We start from the raw sequence: 23,859 nt of genomic DNA, 5'->3' as shown, positions 1-23,859 counted from the left end.
ATTCCTTTCAAGTCTAAACCTGTGATCCAGCACAGTATACTAAAAAGAGTACTGTGACTTGAAATTAGGAAAAACTTGGATTCCAATTCCACCTATACATGTTACTTATCTCATCTTATCCTGTCACCTCATTTGTGAAATCAGATCATTCCTGCAGTTCCTATCTCAAATAGTTATTGGAAGATCAAAAGCATCAAAAGGATGCATGTTAAAGGGTTTTGCAAAGCTTCAATTGCTATAAACTATGAGCTCTGAGAATCATAGATTGAGAGGAATACACTTTAGAGGTTGTCTAAGTCCAACTAACCTCTTATTACCTATCCCTAAGATTCCACTGAGTGTAACTGATTATATGTGATCATCCTGCTAACCAACTTTGATCACAACACTGAAGCGTTGGAAGGAGCCTTGGAAATACCCTTTAGTATAACCCCTTCATTTTATAGCAGAAAAAAATGAGGAGAGCTGAAGCTGTTGGCCTAGGGCCATGATGCTAGCAAGCTACAGAAGCAGGATTTAAACCTAATTCTACCAAGTCCTGATCTAACGTTCCTCCCAATATATAATCAATTCTCAATGGAACTGAATATTGTTATTTACTCTCCATGACCCCATATGGGGTTTTCTTGGCAAAGATACTACAGCAGGTTGCCATTTCCTTCTCAGGGTTAAGTGACTTGCCCAGAATCATGCCTGAGGTAGAACTTGAACAAAGTTCCTCCTAAATCCAAGCCTGGTGCACTACTGGGCTGCTGCTACAGACACTGAAGCAAAAGGTTTCATTGCGACCTTTTCAAAAGCTTGGATGGAAGTTATATAGACTTTGCTCTGATGTTAGGCAACCCTTTCCCCTCTTTGGGTCTAGGTCTAATCTGTAAAATTAAGGGACTGGTCCCAGAGGTTCCTTTCAGCTCAGTTTGTGAATCTAGGATTGCAAATGGGCCCGTGGCTCAGCTTAGGAGGCATTGCTGAGTAAGGGGGTGTGTGGATGGGGAAATGGGAACCTTGAAATCCAGTGATCTAGGATCAGAGGATCTCAAAATTGGAAGTAATAGGAGGTAACCTAGTCCACATGACACCAACAATAAGATTTTTTTGTTGTCATTGTTTCAGCTGTGTCCCGTCCCATTTGGGATTTTCTTGGCAGGGATACCCGAGGGTTTGGAATTACTTTCTCCAGCTTATTCTACAGAAGAGGAAAATGAGGAAACAAGGATAAGTGACTTGCCCAGGGTCATATGGCTAGTCCGTGTCTGGGGTGGGATTTGAATTCGGGTCTTCCTGACTTTCAGAATCCAGGCCAGACGCTCTACGCTGCCCCCAAAATAAGAATTCCCCTCCCCTAGGATTGCCTGTGCCTGGATACCTCGGGGGGGGGGGGGGGGAGGGTAAACCCATTGCACCTTGAGAGATTTGTAACCCTATCTGGAGGGCAATCAGGTAATGCAGTGATGGAGCGCCAGCCCTGGGCTCAGGAGGACCCGAGTTCAAATCCAGCCTCAGACGCTTCCTAGCTGGGGACCCTGGGCAAGCCCCTGTCACCCCAATTTGCCTCCGCTCCTCCTCTGTAAAATGGGGGCACGAATGGCAAAGCAGGGTCTACGTGCCTCGTGGATCGAACCACAACCACCACCTCCGCATCCGAAATATGGCCCCTGGTCCTGCTCTCGGGGCCACGTCACATCCCTCACGTCCTCTATCTGCCCCCCGGCACCCCAGGATTCTCTCTGCCTGGCTCAACGGCTCCCCGTCAACATTTAGTAAGCGCCTGTTGTGTACCTGGCACCGTGCTAAGGACGGGGGACACAAGAGGCGAAAGATAGGCCCGACCTCCTCTGCAGAAACGGCTCGCCTCCCTCAGTAGAGACCGCGTGGACCAGGCAGGGGGGGTCAGAAGGCGCGGCCTCTCCTCCCAACCGCCGGGAATCGGGACCGCCACCCCCTCCCAGCGTTTAAATTGGCGGGAGAAATCCCGGACCCGGCCCTCCGCTACGGCGGCCGGAGCAGCCCAATGTTCTTCCAAGAGCGAAGGCGGGCCCGCCTGGTTCCCAATCCTGTCCAAGCCGTCCGGTTCAGGAGCCGCCTCCCCAGGGCGTTCGCGCCCCGCCCCTTTGCCTCTGGTCCCGTCTTTCAGCCCCGCCCCTTCCAAAGAACTACCAATCGCCGCCGCGAACCGCGTTGCCGTAGTAACTCTTGTCCCCACCCCCTCATTCTTCCCACCCCCAGGATGCTTTGCGGCGCCCCAGGCCCCAGCCCCTTTGTGCCATCCGGGTCTCTGGCGCGAGCGGCTTAGTCAGTCAGCGGCGAAGCCTTGGCGGCGGCGGCGGGTACTGGTGAGAGCGGCGGGTGGAGGCGCGGCCCCAGCGGCCGGGACTCTGCGGAACATGGCGGTAAGTGGTGAATCCTCCAGCCGGAGCCGAGCCGGGGGAAGGGGAGGGAAAGGCCCCTCCGCGAGAAGAGAGGTTTGACAGCCGGGGAGGCAGTGCGCGTCAGTGTGCGGACAAGATGGCGCTGCGGCCTCCTCCAGGCCCCGCCATCATGGCTGCCCGCCGGAGGGTGGGGGAGGCGAGGCGCTGCCGGCCGAGCAGGAAGGGGAGGCCGCTGGGAGGGCCTGCTTCCAGAACTTTCCTCGCGCCGCCCCAGCGGCCTTCCCGCGGCCTCCTGCTCCTCCGTGCTCGGGAGGGGGTGGGGAAGGAAGACGGGAAACGGCGGCTTCCTTCTGCCTCTTTTTTCTTGGGGACCAGGGGGCGTTGAGGGGGGCGGTGTCTACGTAGGAGGGGGGGGGAGAAAGAAGGGAGCCGGGCCCCCGGGCTGCCGCCGCAGCCTGCGCAGGAAAGCGCCCGGGCATCCATCCGGACCTGCGTTTGCTGTGTGCGTATGTGTTTGGGCCGGAGCCAGGCACACTCGGCCGAAGGGACTCGGGGGATGTTCCAGGCGCCGGTGTCACCCGTGGGACCCATCCATCCGACCTGCGGGAGACCCCTCCTTCATTTTCCTAGGATTTACGTACAGCTGGGAGAGACTTTAAAAAAAAAAAGTCATCCACTGCAAGCCCTTCATTCTCCTGGGATTATAGAGATTTGCCCCTGGAAGGGACTTTGTGCCATTTCCGCTCCCAATCCTTTTTCGTAAAATGTTGGTTTACACCTTGAAGGGGCTTTTGAAAGATCGTCCATTCCAAGCCCTTGTTTTCCTGGGATCCTAGATTAGAGCAGGTCGTCCAGTCCTCTCGTTTTCACCGGATCCTAGATTTACATCTGGCAGACCCTAGAGACCATCGACCCCCATTTTATTATCATTTATTTGTAGCTGGAAGGAACTTTAGAGGTCATCCAGCCCCCTGATTGCCATAGGATCATGGATTTTAGAAGCCATCCGGGCCAGCCCCCATTTCCTAAGATTGAAGATTTATAGCTAGCCTTGGCCTTAAAGGCCATCGACTCCAGCTTCCTCTCGTTTTACATAAGAAGATCGGGCCTGAGACAGTTTCAGGGACTTGCTTAAAGCCCGTATAAGTAGTAGGCAGCTGATCCGGGATTCCAACTCACCTAGTCTGCCTCCTGGGCTCTTAACGTTACGCCGTGCTGCCTGTTCTGAGAGGTGAATTTTGGAAGGTAGTGAGATACCTCGGGCTCACCGTCTTCTCCTTGTGACTAGATTTTAATCTGGAAATCTGAAAGATTTCTTTCTTCAATTTGTCTTAAAGATCTCCTGTCGTAATCCTCAAGATAAATGGATCACGTCCTTCCTTATTTTAAGTACGGTACTCTAAGCAACAAGATTTGTGTTGTTCTTAGGACACTACATGCCGAGGGGTGGCATTACTGTGTGATTATATAATTTCCGTTTGTCTTATGACAATAAAAGCGTGAGCTTATTGTGTTCCTTTCTACTGAAAGGTGTAGGGGGAAATCTCTCGTGAAAATATTTTTGGATTAATTGTAGCTTTTTGAAGACTTGTCCTCCTTAGTAATCCAGAGTGTATTAACGCTGCGTCTGTCGCATAATATGTATTTAAATGTTTTTCAGATTAAAGCAGACTAAAGCTTATTGAGATTTATTGCCTTGATTCCCTGTGACTGTTCTTCCCTCAGCTTCCCCCCATCCCCCTCCAGCCATTCTAGATCTTACTAAGTAAACTTTTTCTTGGTTTATACCATATAAGAAAGCTATCAATGCAGATTTCCAGTGAGACAGTGAATCTGACTATACCCATACTGCTAATATGACATCAAGCAGCAAGTCTATTTTGATTGTAGGTTTAGTATAGAATTTTCCCCCAAATAGAAAATTGTTGACCTTTTTACATTGAGTAGCTTTTTCACAGTAGCTTTAAAACTAAGGAAATTTTTCTTACCATATTAACAAGTTTCTGTTAACTTAAGTGTACATATAATTAACTTTATTTTCTGTTCCAGAAGTCATAGTTGCCAGTTCATACTTCCTATCACTTAAGTATTGACTAATGTTGACTTACGTTCTTTTCACCAGCTAATGGTTTTCTTTTCACTATATGATAAATGAATACTGATGTCCCCTCAAGGCTTTGGGGTGTTGTGGGGGCAGGCCATGGCACAGGCATCTGATAATCCTAGCCCAAAGGTGTTTCTCTCCCATCAGTTCATCCTCGAAGATTGATCAGGGACCCATAAAAGATGAACCACTTTAATTTACATATGAGGAAACTGAGAGATAGTTAGGTTAAGTGATTTGCCCAAGATCTCAAAGGTAGTAAATGATGAGTTGGGTTTTGAACCCAGGACCTCAGAGTCCATCTGGTGCTTTTTCCATTTTACCAGCTGCCTTTCATCATAGGTGATAGAAGCTTGAGTACTGGGGGTGGGGAGAATGTGGGGTTTGGGTGACATTTTCTAATTAAGTGCATAAGTATTTATGAAATGACTAATGAGGAAATTACTTCCTATACTAAGGTCTATTAAGATGAAATCCAAATTCCTCAGCTTGGTATTAAAGCTTTGATTCCTCCCTACCTTTCCAGAGTTCATATTCTTTCCCTTCTGCCAAACTATTTCTCCCCTTCCCCCAACTGGTTGTATACTCTTTGAAAAGAGTATTTTTTCTTCCTTTTGTCTTCCAGCCTAGTGCCTAGGCTTCTTGATAACTCCCCATTCCTCAGTGACTTTAGAGTTTAACTGAGAGACAAAAAAATGTAGATAATAATATTTTAAAATAATAAACTGTAAAGATTGAAGTTGAATAAGGAGGAACCAGAGAAGATCATAAAATAAACCATCTGATTCCGGATGGATCAAAATCAGGCAGCTAAAATGATTCCTAGGATTTTAAAGAATTCTGAATAGAACCTCTTGCTCAGCCAAGTTCCTGACTTTCAAGCCCTACATCAGTGGTTCAAATTCAAATAGAAATGGAGGCCACCAAATCATCCATAAGGATCCATGGGTGTTGGATATTGACCTAGAAAACTACATGACTATAGTATCTGTATTATATTTTTTATTTTAATTATTTCCAAATACCATTTTAATCTGCTTTGGACACCATGTATTTGACACTTCTGCCCAACATAATCCTAGCCCACCTTGGCTATACAACTTTCCCCCTACTACTTCTGAACTTGGTGCCATCTGTTATCTGCCAGGTCTCATACACAAACAAACACACCACATGATCATTCCTTGCCATTTTTATCTCACCTTATGGACCAAGGTGCGGCTCACATCCTACCTCTTTCCAGTATTACTCTATCCCTGGACAGAAGAACCTATTTTTAAAAATGAAAATGGCTTATTGAAGAATGTTAATTTCATTTATTCTGTGCTGTTTTTATCTAATTTGTTTTGTAATAACTAACATAATATTAAAAAAACAGACTAGTGACTTATAGCTTAATTTAGAATTGGGGTGGGGGAGTTGTGAATGTTTAATACAGTACTTCTAGATAATGTTTCCACAAAAAAGTGGTTAAGAAATTTAAGTTCATTGTCAGATATTGATTATCCATAATAGTAAATTTGTTAAAACAATCTGTATGGGTAGGTATTATCTTCTGTTTCATCTGTGCTAGAATTACTCTTAATTTTTCTTTCATTCTTTATGCTCATTGTATATTTTTAATAAAATTATAACTTTGTAAAGTACATTTTGGATAAATCTGCCAAGTGAATACTTAAAAGCTAGTAGAATGATCTACCTAGCGATCATACAAAGAACAGAAAAGAGACTTGGATTGTATATTGATGTTGAATTATTGATTCTTCGGATTTAGCCATTCATCCAGTTACAAATCCAACTTTTTTGTAAGTACAACATGAGATAAACATCAAATAAGGACACAGACTGGATTTGTGGCTTTTATTGGCATAGGAAACTTCCCTCTACTCAAAGAGTTGCCTGAAGTACTTTGTTCAGAATTTAGGTAAATTATATCTGCACCATTTTCCTGGCATATTACTCCCTTTCTGGAGGGAAGTCTTCCCCACTTCCCTGCGTTTCCGTGGCTCCCTATTCCCTCTAGGATAATGAATGAAAAACATTTACTAAGTGCTTATTGTGTGCCAAGCATCATATCCAGTGCTAAAGATACAGTTACGAAAGCAAAACCTAGACCTTACTCTCAGAGGGCTTCTAATAAGAGAAAATAATACTTAAATGAAGTGGTGGCTAACAGAGTTAACTATTAACACAGTTCTCCAACATAGACATAATCAATAATGTCATTTTTGAATCTGGTCTTCCTAACTCACAAATCCTGTTCACTTTCTACTTTCATAATTATACATATAATAACTACACTGATCTATATTTTATGAACAAATAGTAGGATCAGGTCCTAATTAGATTACTGGTAGCTTCTTATTAATTCAAAGTTTAACATGCAGTCCTGTTTTAGAAAATAAATTTAGTTTAATGCACGCTGTGTCTGTAGTTAGTCTATAATCCCATCCTACCCCCAAAATAAAAGCACAGCCACTTTCCACAAGGAGCTTTTATTGGAAGATAACCTTTTCCGATCTGCTACTTAGAATTTTTTTAATCCCTTGAACATACGTATTTTTTAAGAAGCTAGGGTGATTGTATATATATTTAAATGATATGAAAAGCTTTAAATTAATCATTGTTCCATGAACATTTAGGCTAGTGACACAGAACGAGATGGGATAGCCACGGAAAAGTCATCTCCAGATAGAGATAAAAAAAAGGAGCAGTCAGATGCCTCTGTTTCTCCTAGAGCATCAAAACATCATTATTCAAGATCACGATCAAGGTCAAGAGAAAGAAAACGAAAGTCAGGTATGCATATTCTGAAAAGCTACTTCATATATTTCATGTTTCCTCGTTCATGTGTGTATAATATAGTGTCCTGGTATCAAAGTTTTATGCCTTAAGGCAGGAAGTATATTGTTGGGGTAGTGTTATTTGCTTTTCCCAAAGTTTTCTGTTTTGAAAGTATAAATTAATTGTCAGTTGTGCCCTACAATATTTATTACTTATAATCCTATAAAGTAATTAATAAACTTCATAGGGGAGAGAGGTGATATGGGGAGAAATAGTCCATTTAGAAATGAAATCAGAAATACTTTGATATTTGCATCCATAATGGGGACGAGGATGATATTTAACTTAAGTATATATTATTTGTAATACATCGTGGAAAATAAAGTCCACATATATGAATGCTTGACAACAGAAGTTTATCCTTTATATACAAAACTTCTTTGTCAAAATGCTGGCTTTTCATAGAAATTTTTGCTCAAAAGATTGCATATACTTTACTATGTGCTTAATCTTTTCTTAATTACTTGAGATCATTAAGAATTTTATAGCCATATCCTCAAGAGCTGCTGAGATGTTGCCATTATACTAAATGGCTTCAGGCTGCTGGGATTTTTTAGTAATTCTGCCTCCTTTTTATATTTTATGACCCTTCATGAAGTTTTGTATTTCTACATACTTTAAGTGGCCCACTTCTAATTTGCTGCCCATAATCTGAGAGCTGGAAAAGTAAGCACCTAGTAGTAAAAGAACTGCTTTTATAATAAAACAGGAGGGTGGGGGAGAGAAGAGGCTAGCTCTTCTCAGTAAAAAATGTTGAGACGCAAGGATTTGTGGCTTTTTTTTTTTAAACTAATGAGGGCCTTTTTAAAAATGTTCTGGTTTTGCAACTTAGATAATTGATGTTGTCAGATATAGGTCTTGATAACAATAAATGGGTGAACAAAAGTTGAAACCTTGATCTTTAGGAAGTCATTCAGTCTCTGCAGAGTTTGTTTTAATAAAATAAAATATTGTAAAATTGTGTCTTATTGAACACTTGCTTATACTACTGACTTTTTTTTCCCCACAGATAACGAAGGAAGAAAACACAGAAGCAGAAGCAGAAGCAAAGAGGTAATTAGCACTTTGTAGAGTATAGGTAATTTTAAAATACTTTTAAAGTTTCTGGTAGAAATGTATGTGTGAAATATATGACCATGATATGGTAAGTACACAAAACTTTGAAAATTTGAAAGGTTAATTGGGTTATGGAGTATCATAGAGAAGCATGATTTGGATTCATCATTTTAACAAGAACATAGTTGTTTATGGGAAAAGTACATTCAGAAACTTAATTTTAATTTGTTGTGAAATTTTTCACAATGAAAATTTCATATGAAGAAATATAATTGGTTCTTTAGGGCTATCACACAGAGCTTCCATTAACCTGAGGTCCCGAGTCTTCTGATGCCTTAACACTGCTCAGGACTTTTAAGTAACAAGCATCTGCCTAGGGATACATTCATTTTATTTTATTTTTTGGAAAGATAACGAGTTCTCTTTTCTCAAATAGTTCAATTTTTCTAATAGTCATATTGAATTTGAAAAGACTGCTTACAGGGTCACAATACTCAGTGAAGGGCAGCTAGAAGTGTGTCGTAACAGCAAAGCTTGAGGAAAAAGGCAAGGGGAGTGAGAAGAGGCAGCAGCTGTGGTGCAGAGGAGATAACTGGCTCATCCACCAGAGAAGATGTGGAGAGAGCCGACAAGGAACAGCAGAAATAGCAGCCAGAAAGGGAGGAGGAGTCCTTTGGGGGCTGGGAAAGGGACTCCTAAAGCTAAATGTGGGGCAGGGACTTCACCTCCTCCCCTAATGGAAGCTCTGTTAAAATTTTAATTTAGGAGAGTTTTTGTGAAAATGACTATTTTGTTTAGCTCACATGATAACATTTCTATAATAAATCATACTCAGCGTGCTAATGCGCGAAGAGACTGAACTGAAGACGCTGCAGACTCAGATAGCAAAATTATAAGCCTACTTCATGATAAGGTAACTATTAGTCATTCAAACTCCTATTTCCCTTAAATATATCTTAAATCAGTTAAGGGTTTTTATGGGTTTTTTGTTAGTAATAAAGTATTATATATGGAAAGCTGAAATAAACTTTGAAAATTGACCCACATTTTGAAAAGCCTTTCTAATTTGCCATCATACTGCAGAGTCTAAGAAAAATTTATCTTAAGTGTTATTTTAGAGGGGAATTGGCAGTAAAAGTTAATACATATCACAGATTTCTGTTGTAAAATTAACTGTTATTATATGATCATTTTCATAATTTGCAACATGCATGTTTAGATAATGGTGGCGCTATCCAAAGTATTTTAGAAAAAAATGCCAAGTGCAAAGAAATACATTATTGCATGTATTTTACTGCATGGGGTAACACTGTAATGTCATGGAAAGCACATTGAACTGGGAGGTAGGACACCTGGGTTCTAGACCCAGTCCTACAGAAACTTAACTGTGTGAACTTGGACCTGTTTTCTCTCATCTGCCAAATTAAGAGGGTTGGACTAGAATATGTTTAAAATGTATTTCAACTCAAATTTTTTTTTATAAAGTCCAGGATCTCGAACTTGAATAATATCTGGATCAGAAATCTAAATCTAGATGCCTGTCTCAGGGGCAACAGAGAATAACATGCAACCTTTCTTGAGTAGTTTGGGTACTAATAAATTTAGTTTTAGCTGAATCTGTAAAGGCGTTGATGGTATATAGTGTGGTTTGGTTTTATTTTTTGTACTGGCAAAAATAATATGATGGCATTGGGATCAATTGTGCTATTCCTATCTTGAATTCTACTACCATTTTTAAAGTAAAAGTGCTTGCCATTTTTTACCGTAGGTACCTGTACCAAAATAAAAATCCCAAACCTGTCTGCATATGCCTAAGAAGAAAAATGACTGCTTCACAATGTAGTCTCCAATGAAAACATTGGAGACAGTCAGAACTGACCTTAAAGAATACTTTGACACTATAAGCTATTAAAGGAAGAATGTTTGTCTGCTTAAAGTAATTGGAGGGTGCAAAAAAAAAGTTTAGTAAGCTAAGTCTTATTTAGAATAGTCATCCATTTGAAACTGCATTTTTCTAATGCATTTCCTAGGTTTTTAAGTGTGTCTAATCAACTGTTCATTTCTAACATCACAATTCAGTGGTACTGTGTATTTCAATAGTTAAAAGATCTATGCATTTATAAGTGATTTTTTTGTCTGGTGTGTATCTATAAATAGTTGGCTTATATATTTGAATAAATATGTACATCTATATTTTATTAGACCTAGGGGTGAAATTGAAATTGTTTTCACCTTGCTATTGAAAAAATAATTTATGGGATGTTACTACTACATTTGGAGGTGGTGGGAGGGAAATTAAAAGGAAGAAAACAAGTAGTAATATTATGCACTTGCAACATTGGGTGATGTGAACATAGATAATTATTGACTGAGCCACACTCCTAAGGTTACTAATGTTGCATCACAACATATTTTTATCTTCTGATACCCATACTAACTCTTTTTGTTGCACTATTTTCCTGAAAGAACCAACTTCTTCTTACAACAGGCAAGAAGACATGAATCCAAAGACAAGTCCTCCAAGAAACATAAATCTGAGGACCATAATGACAAAGAACATTCTTCTGATAAGGGAAGAGAGAGGCTAAATTCATCTGAAAATGGTGAGGACAGACACAAGCGCAAAGAAAGGAAGTCATCAAGAGGCAGAAGTCATTCAAGATCTAGATCTCGTGAAAGGTGAGCTGTTTATATTAATATTTATGCAGCCTCAAACTGTCCTGACCTTTCCCAGATCTACCAGATTTTAAAAAACATATAGAAATTGAAGGCATAGTTAGGTGCAGTAAAAATGGCACCTTGTAGCCCTAAGGATTCAGGAATGGTCAGCAAAACTAGAGAGCCCATATAGACGAGGAAGGACCCCTTGATGCTATCTCGTGATTACGCAGCACTTCTTTTGACTAGATGGAATATAATTATTAACAGTAAAATAGTTATTAACAATAAAAAAGTGCCTCATTTGTATGAGACATTTTTAATAAAATTTATTTCTTTCAGTAGATTGCATGAACCACATTTGTAGAATTTTTTTAAGCTAAAATAACATTGCCTCATATAGAAAGCATTTGAAGCTATACTCAGGATTTTCTTTTTCTATGTGGTTCAGAAGAATCTAAAAGCTTAGGTTACAAACTAAAGCACAAGAATTTGCTTTTTTGTATATTTATGATTTTTGAAACATCAACTTTAGTAGTTAACCTCTTAGAATTTTGTAGAGTGTTGCCATTTGAGGCAACATAATACATGAACTAAATGGCATCCCCCAAATTTTGAAGTGGCTTTGAGGGAACAATAAATTTGAATTATATTTCATCTGGTAATAGTACACAAATGTTTTTAAAGCTACCTGTAATTTAAAGATCAGTGAATAAGAATGTATTCTTTATATTTGTTATTTCAGGCGTCATCGTAGTAGAAGTAGAGAACGGAAAAAGTCAAGGTCAAGGAGCAGGGAGCGGAAAAAGTCAAGGTCCAGAAGCAGGGAAAGAAAGCGTCGGGTTAGGTCTCGGTCAAGGTCAAGGTCAAGACATAGGCACAGAACCAGGAGTAGAAGTAGAACCAGGAGCAGAAGCCGGTATGTGTTTATGTATTACATTTTTTTGAAAATGTGTTGACAATAACTATCTTTGGGTTTGTTTGTTTTTTTAATTTTGAATTGTTTAGAGTCTGGGGTGGGGAACCTGCAGCCTTGATATGTGGCATGTGACCTCTAGGTCCTCAGGTACAGTCTTTAGGCTGAGTCCAGATTTTTAAGTTTGGATTCAGAGGATTGCACTAAAGGACCATATGTGGCTTCGAGGCCAAAGGTTCCCCACTGCTGACTCTAGAAAAAAGAGTTTGTTTTGGTTTTTGTAATTTTTTTTTTTTAGTCATGAGTGGGTTGAATTTAGGTGATTTCTATAGTCCTTTTCTGGTCTGAATCCTGTATTGTGTAGCAATGAGCAGATACTTTTACACTTCAAGACCATAGAAGGCATTATGGATGTGTATAGATATGCATACCACAAAAAGTGGTATTTGTTGTGTTTTTATTTTTATTTATGAGTTGAACTTGTAGTTTTCAGGAGTAGACTTCATTATGAGGTGTATCAGGAATATCTGTATAGCTAGCATGCAGTTTGCAGTTAAGAGAACTTCCATTTGGCCTTGGGCAAGTCACTTCCATTACTTTTGGCCCTAGTATCCTCATCTGTAAAGTTAGGGGGTTGAATAGCCAGTTTTCTTTTTGTTTAATGTTACTGCTTAGTTGGTAATAGTCTTGAGTCTTGATCGTCAGTTTTAGATGAGAAGATTGGCTTTTGTTTTTAAATTAAGTTTTCCCATGAACTCTAAGAATCTGTATTGCTGAAAATATCTGTCCTGCCCCCCAAAATGAAATTATATACAAAATGAATATTACTTATTATAACATGTTTGGCATTTTATAAATATATTCTGAAAAAAAGTAACAATTATATAGGTTGCACCAAATTTTTATAAGAGGGGAATGGAGAACTAAGTCCCATTTATTATTAGAAAACTATGAATCAAATAGTTCTTGAAAGACATGGTTTCATTTTAAAACATTTTACACATAAAAATCTTCAGTTTCTTTTTCTGGTGCTTTTTTGTTATATCAATATATTAATGAATTAGCACCTAATAAGACTCCTAAAATTGATTACAGGGAAAGAAAGAAGAGAATTGAAAAACCACGGAGATTTAGCCGAAGTTTAAGTCGGACTCCCAGTCCACCTCCTTTTAGAGGGCGAAACACAGCAATGGATGCACAAGAAGCATTAGCTCGAAGGTATGTGTGTTGCCTTTTCATCTTTTATGTTAACTTGGCTTTGATGAGCTTGACATCTAAAAAAGAGGGGATAATCCTGTCCCTGAATCATGGGAATCAAGTTAAAATACAATAGATTCCATTTGTAAACATACTTTAAATATTGTAGCCTTTTGCAATACCGAAATAAATAGTTTCATTAACTTTTACCTCATGGCATAGTTTCTGTTATTTTCGAAGCTATGAAGATTGAGGTTATTTGCCACAAACAGCTCCTTCCCCCCCTTTTGCCTCTTCTTAATTTCCTAGGTTTTTGTTTGTTTCAAGGGTGTTTTGTGCCCAGTGTTTTTTGGTTTTGTTCTGTTTTGTTTTTTTCTCCCAAGGAAAGAAAAGTCCCACGATTTGGAATTGAGAGTGCAATAGGCTTTAAATTCTTGAAACTGTTTATACTTAAGAGACATGGGAAATTTACTCTTTCAACTGTAAAAGGCACTTTACATTTCTACTTCTTAAGGACATAAAATAACTAGACCAATGCTTGACCTTTGGTTAGAGTTACCTGAGGTATGATGTTAACTATTTTGAAGGAGGGAATAATTGATATAGTTACATGCTGTGTCAATAAATAGAAGTTATTTTGTGGATTTGCCCTTATAAAATCTTAAAACCCTGTTGTCAAGACAAGAAAAGGTACATATTTTTCTTAGATTTTATTGCCTAATTATATGTGGTTCCTGGGACCACACACAAGGAAGATGGAGCTTTCTCATTCAAATCTAAGTCTTCCCAAAAGACTTAATCATTTGCAAAGGCAGGAGAAAAATCACAGCACTTCATATTTGCTATTTTTCCCATATTCTGCGAATTCTACACTAGCTTTTGTTGTTTTTCTTTTTAAAATTAAGTTTCTATTTTTTTCCCATTGCAAAAATACAGTTATCACAATGTAACCTGATGTACTGCTGCCCTGTGAACCCAGCCTGGCAGAAACTGTCTCCAGCTGAACAGCAGCAGCAGCAGCAAAGGTGTGAGCTCACCCCTTCCTCATTCCATTCACCTTAGTGAATGGTGTTGATTTCAAAACTTGCAATGGCCATTTTAATGCAAGTAGTATCGTTTATTAAGCAGTTACTCATCCTTTATATTTGATTTTTTTTCTTACTGAAATTCAAAGCAACAGAGTAAGTGAGTATTTGTTATCAAATCCATAAATGAGTGTGAGTCAGATGACAAAAGGTGATGCTCTCAAAATGTGAGGATTTTCTTAGCTTTTCTGTGGTTAAGTTTATAGTGAATGTTACCTAAATGCAGGTGTGGAATTTTTTCAAAACCCACCAGTTTACAATTTATTCCTACACTATAATTACATTTTTCACTTTCAGATTTTAGTGGGATTTGAGACTAATACTGGTAGTTCACAGTTCATTGCCTGTTTAATTCTCTGCTATGGGATCAGTTAAGCTGTTCATGGGTTCTTGAAATTTGATAGGACAATAATTTAGTTGCTGAGAAATTAGCTACAGTATAGGAAATCTTGAAAAATAAGGATAAAAATGTATCTGTAGTAAAAAGTACTTAAACAGCTTTACAAATAGTTTTAGGTACATCTGTTAAACTGTTTCACTGCCTGATCTTTAGCACTCATAGAAGTGATGGTTGTTATCTTGTATTTGCTCAGAAAGGTTGAAATCATACTGATTTTATGGGTAAACCTTTTAACAACTATAGAACAGAGCACAAATACAAGCTGCCTATTCAACTGAGTCAGGCAGTAATTTTTGCCAGCCTACTTCCTTAGCATATTACAGGTAGGTGGCCCTGTTGATTTACAGCACTGATCTCTTTTAATTGTTGCTTTAAAAAAAATCCATTTCACAAATGTTGAAAGTGAAGTGCCAGATACCAGATACTTCCTTCTGCCTATGCAATAACCTATAGTTCTCTTGTTCAACTTTGGCGACCAATATGGAATTCTTTTGTTGCAAAACTGCATTCTAGAAGTGCAACCAAAAAAACTTTTTTTCCTTGCCCTTCATGCAATTTTATTAGTAGAAACCCTCTTGGAATTTGAATTTTGGAAAGTGGTTGTGGCTTCTCTAGGAAAACACATTATCAAGAAACATAATGATTTAGATTTTGTGTGCTATATAGTAAATACTTAAATTTATGTAAGGAGGGGAGAACTTCTGAGTTTTTGTTTTGATTTTTGTCCCAGAACTGTGTTTTCACAGGTTTAGAGAATTCACTCCATTAATACAGATGAGCCAACTGGTCTGGGAAATAGAGTATACTTTTTCTGTAACACATAATTGAATCAAGACTAGCATGGTTCTTTTAAAATACATTTCTGTGAAATTTTCAGATGTTTTGCCTTCTGAATTTTTTAGACTACTAATAAAATTAATTTTCAGTCCAGCCTTGGATTAAGTGAACCATGAGTTAATCATGTGTATTTGACTAAAGACCTTGGAACAATGTCTAGTTCTCTGGTTTTATAGGAAATTTAGACTCAGAAAGTTGAAATGACTAATCTCACAATAAATTAGTAACAGAGGGCTCAATCCCTGGTCTCCTCAATTCCTAAGTGCAGTGGTCTTCACACCACCACAAAAATTAAAAGTAATCAAATGAAATTACTAGAACATGTTCACTTTTTTTAATTCTGCACAAGAGTAACAGAGCCACTTGCATTAAGATGAATTTGGGAATTGTAACATTCATTGTTTCATTGTAATAATTTGCAAGGCTGTGATAAATGCTTTAAAAGTATATTCAGACACATAATAGTCAAAGAGTTAAATTTTTACTTGTTCCTCAAAACTCTGCTTCCCCTGAAAAACATTCAGAAAATTCTGAAATCAACATTGTTTTCTACTTACAAACCTTAATTGTTTCTGAATGTGGACAAGTGAGTGTTTTCTTCATATAAGGTTGATTTCTTATTAAAACATTGCCATTATGTGAAAAGTTTACAACCATCATATTTATACGTTCCCAGTAAAAAATAGATCATAAAATAGTTTTATCTCTAACATGGACATTAGGACAGACTCTGTTAACAGAGAGATTGACTTTAGGGTAGGAAAAATTATTGTAACTATAAGAGCTACTGAAAGAAATTCTAAAAGGAAGTTGAAGGATGGGCATATTAAAATCCCTTATTACTTTTTTTTGTTCTAAAAAATAAAAATTATTGTGTAATTTCTTATTTACAGGTTATTTTATCTTAAATACCTTGAATTTTTTTTCTGTTATGAATCAATAGGTTGGAAAGAGCAAAGAAATTGCAAGAACAGAGAGAAAAAGAAATGGTTGAGAAACAGAAACAACAAGAGATAGTAGCAGGTAACTTTTTTCATAAATTTAATTTAGCCAGAATTTTTATAAGTAACCATTATGATTATTCAAGTTTGACTAAAATTATGAAAAACCTTAATTCTTTCTTTGAAAATCAAGTAATGGAAAATGTATAATTGACACCCATTGTGATTAAAATGTGTATGAAAAGTTGGTGGTCAAAAAGAGCTAAATGTGAAGTTCCATCTTAACAGATTTGTTTAGATGCAGTGGGCTGAACTCTAGATTTCAATTTAAAATCCTTTTATTTGAATCTTAGCTCTGCCTTTGTGGCCATTAGTGAAGTCACTCACCCTGTCTGGCTTCAGGTTCCTCAAGTAAAAATGCATTCCTCTATAGGTCAGGGGAAATTTATTAATGATTAACTCTGATCTGAACTATTACAATGGCCTCCTAACTGGTTTCATTTCCAGTCTCTGGAGTGAGACTTGCCACCCCCATATGATTCTGCATGATACTAGTCTTGTCCTTCTCCAATCTATGTGAGATAATCAACACTACACTTCATTTCATGCACTCTCCATTCCATTTAAGTTCGCTTTTTCCATGAAGCTTTCTCTAATTCTTCCACTAAACTAGAAGTGTTCTCTCCTTTTAACTTTGTATCACACTATACTTTTATCTTTCACGTACCTAGCTGTTTTATATTGTCTACAACTGCTACACTTTTCTCCTTTGGACATCACAACTCCCTAGGTTGAAATTGAAGCAGAGTTTGATATAAATCTTCACTAATCCATCCTTTAACAGCCGGTTATCACTGTAGTGTTTGAATTTTTATATTTTGAATTACAACGAGCATCCTCATTTATTTCCCTTAATTCATTTACTGTCCTTTTCTGTAACATTTTATAAACAAAAGAAAAGTCAGACAATTAACCTTAAATACCTACTATGTGCCAGGTACTGTGCAGAATTACTGGTGATACAAAGAAGGGCAGAAGACAGCAAAAGTTCCTGCCCTTAAGCAACTCATAATCTAATGGGGAAGACAATATATAAAAAGAAGCTGAAAGGGAAGGAGTACCACCCAGCTGGAGGCCTTAATACAGACCTGCAGCTGAATGGAAAATGATGATCTGGGTGGAGCTCTCTGAAAACCACCCTCTCCACTCAGATAGAGGAGAAGGGTTTCCAGGCCTAGGGGGTGCCAAGTAGGTGGGAGCTGGAGTTGTTGCAATCTTGCTGCAAGATGAGTTACTGCAGGGAATGCTCCTGGTCCAGAGCACACAGAAGTCCAGGAGATCAGTAGGTGGTGCACTGCTATGTTGTCTCTCAAGTTTTGAACTAAATGTTACTGTGTCTTTAAGCAACTTTTATCCTAATATTTGTTTACTTTTCTTCTTCAGCAGCTGCAGCTACTGGAGGGTCTGTCCTCAATGTTGCTGCCCTTCTAGCATCTGGAACACAAGTAACTCCTCAGATAGCTATGGCAGCTCAAATGGCTGCACTTCAAGCCAAAGCATTGGCAGAGACGGGAATAGCTGTACCTAGCTATTATAATCCGGCAGCTGTGAATCCTATGAAATTTGCTGAACAGGAAAAGAAAAGGAAAATGCTTTGGCAAGGCAAAAAAGAAGGGGTAAGCTTCTGTTATTTAAGGGGTCAGTGTCTCCTTTCTGGCATTTCCTGTTTTGAAATACAAGTGGGGCAGGGGGAACAAGTGGCATGGTAATTTCATCTTGAAAAATAATATTGGGCCCAACTTGCTTTAAGTATTTACCAAGCAACACTTGTTAGCCACTTTATAAAGCAACAGTAAATCCTGGATTATGGGGAATTTCCAGAGCAGAACATAGCCTTAGAATGAGATTTCACATGGTGATATCAAAGACTGTTTTAAACATTATGACTGATAGACAATGTGCATGTTTTAATTTCTACAGGATAAGTCACAGTCTGCTGAAATTTGGGAAAAATTGAATTTTGGAAACAAGGACCAAAATGTCAAATTCAGAAAACTAATGGGTATTAAGGTAAGGAGGGTGTGGGTAAGGATATGTGTTTGCATGTATAAGTAACAATTCTAATCACCTTTATATTCAGCGTAGTAGTTTTCATGTTACCCAGTACATGGTTTCATTAGGAATGCTTATCTAAAACTCTGTGTTCCTTTAGAACTCATTTGTAAATCTGTTAATGACTTCCAAAATCCTAATGCTCTTTGAATGCTGTACCAATTAGCATATCATTGATTATAGTTGAGTCTATACTTAAATTACTCATGCTAATTAAGACATTTCTGCATAATAACAGTCATGACTATTAATTTAGAATGGTAAGACCTCTAATCTGGGTGAGAGTTTATGTAAAGTAACAATTAACATTCTCCAATAATATGTAAGAAAATAGAAAAATGTGTATACTCTCTTATTTCTAGGAGTCATTCCTACTCCTCTAAAATATTTAATGTTTTCATTTTTTATTTTGCAGATTATTTTCTGTAGTGAATTTTTTTTTTATATTCAAGATTGAAGGGAGGTTCTTTTTAATTGAAATAAAATGCAGGTTTATAGGCCATTAGATTAGCATTAACAGCTGGTGAACCTCAGAAGACCCAAGGAAAACATGTTTCCTTCCAGTATCTGTAATATGTTGTCACATACTTCACATTTTTATAAAAATCAGTGTAAGAATTACATGTATAATTTGTAGATAGTTATTTCCAAAGCAGAGCAATTGTAGAGTGTTTCTAAAATGGATTACTTTATGTTGTCTGTTTTGAAAATTTGTCTGAATAAATCTGTTTACATGTTTGATTTTCAGAGTGAGGATGAAGCTGGTTGTAGTTCAGTTGATGAAGAAAGTTATAAAACTCTGAAGCAACAGGAAGAAGTATTTAGAAATCTGGATGCTCAGTACGAGATGGCAAGATCACAAACCCACACACAAAGAGGAATGGGATTGGGCTTCACATCTTCGATGCGGGGAATGGATGCAGTTTGAAAAAACATGATTTTAAAGTTTGGGACTTTGTGAAATTCTTGTTCTGATGTCAGGTCCTTGTTCACCAAACAGCTAGCATTCTAGCTTGCATGGGTGTTGCATTGACTTTAATTTATTGAAAAATACAATTTTTTTTGTAAATATCAGATCAGTGATGCTGGTGTTAGTGTTGTAATCAGGTTAAACCCACTTCCATTAAACTTGACAGAACTATAGAAGGACAATATTTTTTAGTTAACAAGTTCTACTTTTCAAACAAATGTAAAGCTGCAGGTGGGGTAAAATCTCATACATGGATATTTCGTGTCCACTGTCTTGTGTACTTTTGTACTTAACCTTGTACAGTTATTTTCATCTCTTGAAACATGAAAGAAATGTTGTGTAGATGTTCTTTAGAAGATCTGGCCATTGGGCTCATAGTCCAGCACAGAAAGCTGGATGGTGATGATAATAAAAGATGTTTTTTCTCAAAACTGGTGTTACTTTAAGTTCCCTAAAATCTTTGTTGTTTGAGTTGGTTTCTTTTGTGGTTGCTGCAGCATTTTGGTATAGTTTATAAAAATAAAGACCAATTAGGAATTCCCCTTAATAGAATAGTTGGAACTATGCTGTAGGGAATACCATAGTGAGGAAAAATGTAAAAGATTTTTCAAGGCAGGGGATAACAGAAGCTGAATTGAAAACTTTCGTTGAAACATTACTGTTCTTTGCTGCTCTGGGGGGAGGGGTTGTGAAAGTGTACAGAATTTGTTTTAAATACTGTATGTTATTCAGGTAATAGATTAATGCATTAAGGGTGTAAGCACTTTTATTACAATAAAGTGCCTTATAACAAAACAGTGTTATTATGTATGCACTTTGCTTGATCAGCCTGAGTTTGGATCTTTTCATCTCTCTGAGTTATCCAACTTTGCAGATTAGTTGCATTATTAAAGACATAACAGCTCTTGAAAACCACTTTGTCTCTAAATGGAATTAGGCATAACTCTGAAGTTTGTGATTTTTGTATTTGTTAGACTGGCAGAACATTACTGTAAAAGGAATCCAAGTAACGTGGCCATGACTTTTGTGGGGGTTTTTTACTTCTATTAAATCCAGTTCCTAATGCTTTTTCTCTCCTTTTTACTGCCTGAAAGAAGTCAATTAGGTGCACCTTTACAACAGATTCCAAAAATGTTGCCTATAATGCAAGTTTGTATATGTGTTTGAAACCCATTTTCCTGTTGACTTTCATGATAACGTTAGAGATGGCTTCCTTTGGAAAAGATGTTAGCCACAGAATGGTAATAAAATTTCACAATGCAGCAGAAAGGAAAAACATAGTGTTTTTCTGGTAAAGTATTGGTGGAAGCCCCTGGTATTCATTAAATTTGTAGCATTTCAGAACAAGATCATCTGTGTTTCTAGTTTGACAACTCTGTTGATACTGTGCTGGATAGGGACTTTCAAACTGATATAAGGAAAAATGTTATAGAAATAATTTGAAAGGAATAGTGGGTGCACATTTATTAAAGTGTTTTCTGTGGTCTGAAAATTGTTCTAGTGGTGGATATGTACTATTATTTAAGGACACAAGGCTCAAAAATGAACTTGTCCACCATCAGTAAATGGTAGAGATAAGATTTAACCTAACCAAGTCTCCTAATTAGAAACGAGGTACCTTTTTCCCCCTTACATCAGATGTTCTTAGGTGCTGTTACACTCAGAAGAGCAAATGATGCACATGATTTCCTCTCCCATTTTCTATTTTACAAGTTTGGCTATGTTTCACATTCCTAGGCATGTATGGGAAAATAGCCAGAGAGAGTTGTACTTTTAAATAGAAACAATGTATATGGTTTATTTAGATAATCAAAAATGTGTCATCTTCACCTAAAGAATTTCCCTGTACTTTCAGCGCTAGTTAAATTTGAATTCTGTTGTTGGAAAGAGTCTCCAGTTTTTGTTCTTGGATGATTTTTTACTACCTATAACCATTTGATTGAGGAAAATCGAATAAGTGAAAACAGCCCATATCGTGCAGTTTGGCAGCCTGTTGAGGCTTTTATTACTAGTATCTTGAAGATAATTTTGGTCAATGAGCTGAGTCCAGACTCCAAAATTAGCATTAACGTAGCTGTTTCCTGCTGTGAACCCCCATCTTTTTACCACCGATATTACTATTGGCTGTGTCAGTCAACAAACATTTGTTAATGCTGCACATTATGCTAGGTTCTAGGAGAAAAACACATGGTTCATACTCAAGTACCATGCATTCTAATAAGACAACATGCAAACAACTGTACATGTGAGATATGTGCAAGGTAAATGGGAGATAATTGCAAAGGGAAGGCCCTAGCAGTGTAGGAGATCAGAGAAGCACTTCTGCAAGATTCAGCTGTGTGGAGGAAGCTGAAGGCAAAGATGTGGGAAAGTGGTCCAATAATGGAGGACAACCAATGAAAATAAAGGCCAAGAGTTTAAACATCATGCAAAGGATTTTATATTTGATCTTAGAGGTCATAAGGAGCTTCTGAGAATCATGGCATACTATACAAGTTTGAAAAGTTCAAATTAAAGATTTCCCAAATAGCAAAGGAAAAAGATGCATGGTTGATTATGGTATACTGCCACTGAGAATACTTGAACAAAAAGTGGCATTAATGGACATTTCCAAGGCCAACCAAAAAAGTCAATTAATTGGTAATATTGAGGAATTTAGACAGCAGTTTGGAGCTATGCCCCAAAAGTCACCAAACAGCTAGGGTCAAACCGTATGCCCATTGACCACTACCAGACCTTTGCACCAAAGGATACAGTTTATATACAAAAATATTTAAAGCAGTCATCTTTTTGCAGTCACCAGAAACTGGAAACTTAAAGGGGTGTCCTATTGGGTGATGGCTAAGCAAGTTGTGATGCATATATGAACGTAATGGAGTATTCTTGTGCCAAAAGAAACTATGAACTAGAGATAACAGGAAAGGTGAAAGACCTTGATGGAATAGCAAAGTGAGCAGAATTAGGAAAACAATTTATACAATGCTAACAAATAGAGAAGGATGCGGCAAAACACTCCAATATCTCTGCCAAGAAAACCCCATATGGGGTCAGGAAGAGTTGGACACAATTAAATAACTACATTATAGAGAAAAACATGAAATATTTTAGAATGATCAACAAATGATAACCCATGAGTCCAAAACAATGATGAAACACTCATCTCCTAACTTAAAATGCAGAAATACATTCAGATATGACCAATGTGGAAACTTATTTTGCACACCTATGCAGCCATGAATTAAGAACTCTATAATTTTTTAATTGGCTCAGCAGGAGGGAGGGAGAAAGAAAGGCAAGTGAAAGGTTCAGATTAGTTTTTTTTCAAAGGATATTTATGCCGTGATACACCCATTTCAATATAGTTTATTGATGTACTGTAGTGATGGTCTAAATTAGATCTCAGGCACTGATCTACACCGACTTATTCTACACTCTGAGTCATTCACCTGATGATGGGTAGCAAGTTTCTTCATCTCAAGTCCTCTGGAATCATAGCTGCTCATCTTGTTGATCAGAGTTCCTAATTCTAAGTTCTCTATCTTTACCATATTGTTGTCACTGTATAAATGTTCCCTTGGTTTTTTTTTCACTTCACTTTGCATCAATTGATATGCCTTTCACTGATTCTCTGAAACCTTTATCATTTCTTGCAGCAAAATATTCCATCACATTTATATGCCATAACTTGTTCAGCCATTCTCCAATTCATAGATATGCCATCAGATTCCTATTCTTTGCCACCACAAAAAAAGCTATATTTTTGTACATCCTTTATTTTGTTTTGCTTAGGACTAATCCCTCCTTTAATCTACTGACTTGCTACTTGTCTTCTCCCCTTTCTGTTCTATTTCCCTGGCAAAATGTATTTTTGTACCACACTGTGTGTATTCTTTCCTTCTTTAACCAGTGCAGATGAGAGTAACATTCAAGTGACAGCTGCTCTCCCCGACACTATCCTCCTTAAGATGTCAACAACTTGTGTGCCCTAATTATGTGAGATAATTTTCCTTAACCTTCCTTTCCCTTCCTTCCCCACTTGTGTGTTCCTCTTCCCCTCTTTCCATTATTTTCTTTTGAAAATAAAGACAGAATAGAACCACTTTCAGGTTTCTTAGTTATAGTCTCTCTATGACCCCCTGATGTTGATAAGATGCAGTAGGAGCATATGTATCTCCATATTGGAAGGCAGTTTATCCTTCAGTTCTGTATCATTGTCCATGTTTACCTTATGTTTCTTTTTAATTCTTGTATCTGAACCTCAGGATTTCTGCACAGCTCATCTTTTCATCAAGAATGCTTGGAAGTCTTCTATTTTATTAAAGATCCACTTCTCTCCCTTCCCCTACCTCAGGATTATATTCACTTTTGCT

The 23,859-nt window shown here is 37.8% G+C and overlaps 2 protein-coding genes across 5 annotated transcripts in view; one reads left to right on the top strand and one right to left on the bottom strand.

The window, feature by feature from the left end:
- KNTC1 (kinetochore associated 1) overlaps nucleotides 1–2,038 on the bottom strand; it is a 90,630-nt gene extending 88,592 nt beyond the window's left edge. Inside the window, exon 1 of one of the 2 annotated variants that reach the window (XM_072600587.1) lies at nucleotides 1,780–2,038. The gene's annotated coding sequence lies outside the window, so the exon portion shown is untranslated. The remainder of the gene's footprint in view (nucleotides 1–1,779) is intronic. The other variant, XM_072600589.1, reaches the window with a different exon arrangement.
- RSRC2 (arginine and serine rich coiled-coil 2) lies at nucleotides 2,026–20,554 on the top strand. Of its 3 annotated transcripts, XM_072600595.1 has the most exons (11): nucleotides 2,266–2,390; nucleotides 7,116–7,272; nucleotides 8,327–8,370; nucleotides 9,209–9,286; nucleotides 10,840–11,052; nucleotides 11,777–11,950; nucleotides 13,043–13,165; nucleotides 16,410–16,489; nucleotides 17,851–18,083; nucleotides 18,388–18,477; nucleotides 19,268–19,920. In XM_072600595.1, exons 4-11 carry the CDS (start codon nucleotides 9,279–9,281, stop codon nucleotides 19,445–19,447), a joined length of 1,101 nt encoding a protein of 366 aa, XP_072456696.1. In that variant the 5' UTR covers nucleotides 2,266–2,390; nucleotides 7,116–7,272; nucleotides 8,327–8,370; nucleotides 9,209–9,278; the 3' UTR covers nucleotides 19,448–19,920. The 3 variants fall into 3 exon arrangements, with proteins under 3 accessions (XP_072456694.1, XP_072456695.1, XP_072456696.1); XM_072600593.1 differs by lacking the exon at nucleotides 9,209–9,286 and having other exon boundaries at nucleotides 2,026–2,390; nucleotides 10,862–11,052; nucleotides 19,268–20,554; XM_072600594.1 differs by lacking the exon at nucleotides 9,209–9,286 and having other exon boundaries at nucleotides 2,240–2,390; nucleotides 19,268–20,554.
- Nucleotides 20,555–23,859: the final 3,305 nt, after the last annotated feature.

The sequence above is a fragment of the Notamacropus eugenii genome, chromosome 4 (assembly GCF_028372415.1).
Source record: "Notamacropus eugenii isolate mMacEug1 chromosome 4, mMacEug1.pri_v2, whole genome shotgun sequence".
NCBI lineage: Eukaryota > Metazoa > Chordata > Mammalia > Diprotodontia > Macropodidae > Notamacropus > Notamacropus eugenii.
The sequence above is the reverse complement of the archived record's forward strand: the minus strand, read 5'-3'. Positions and strand labels throughout refer to the sequence as shown.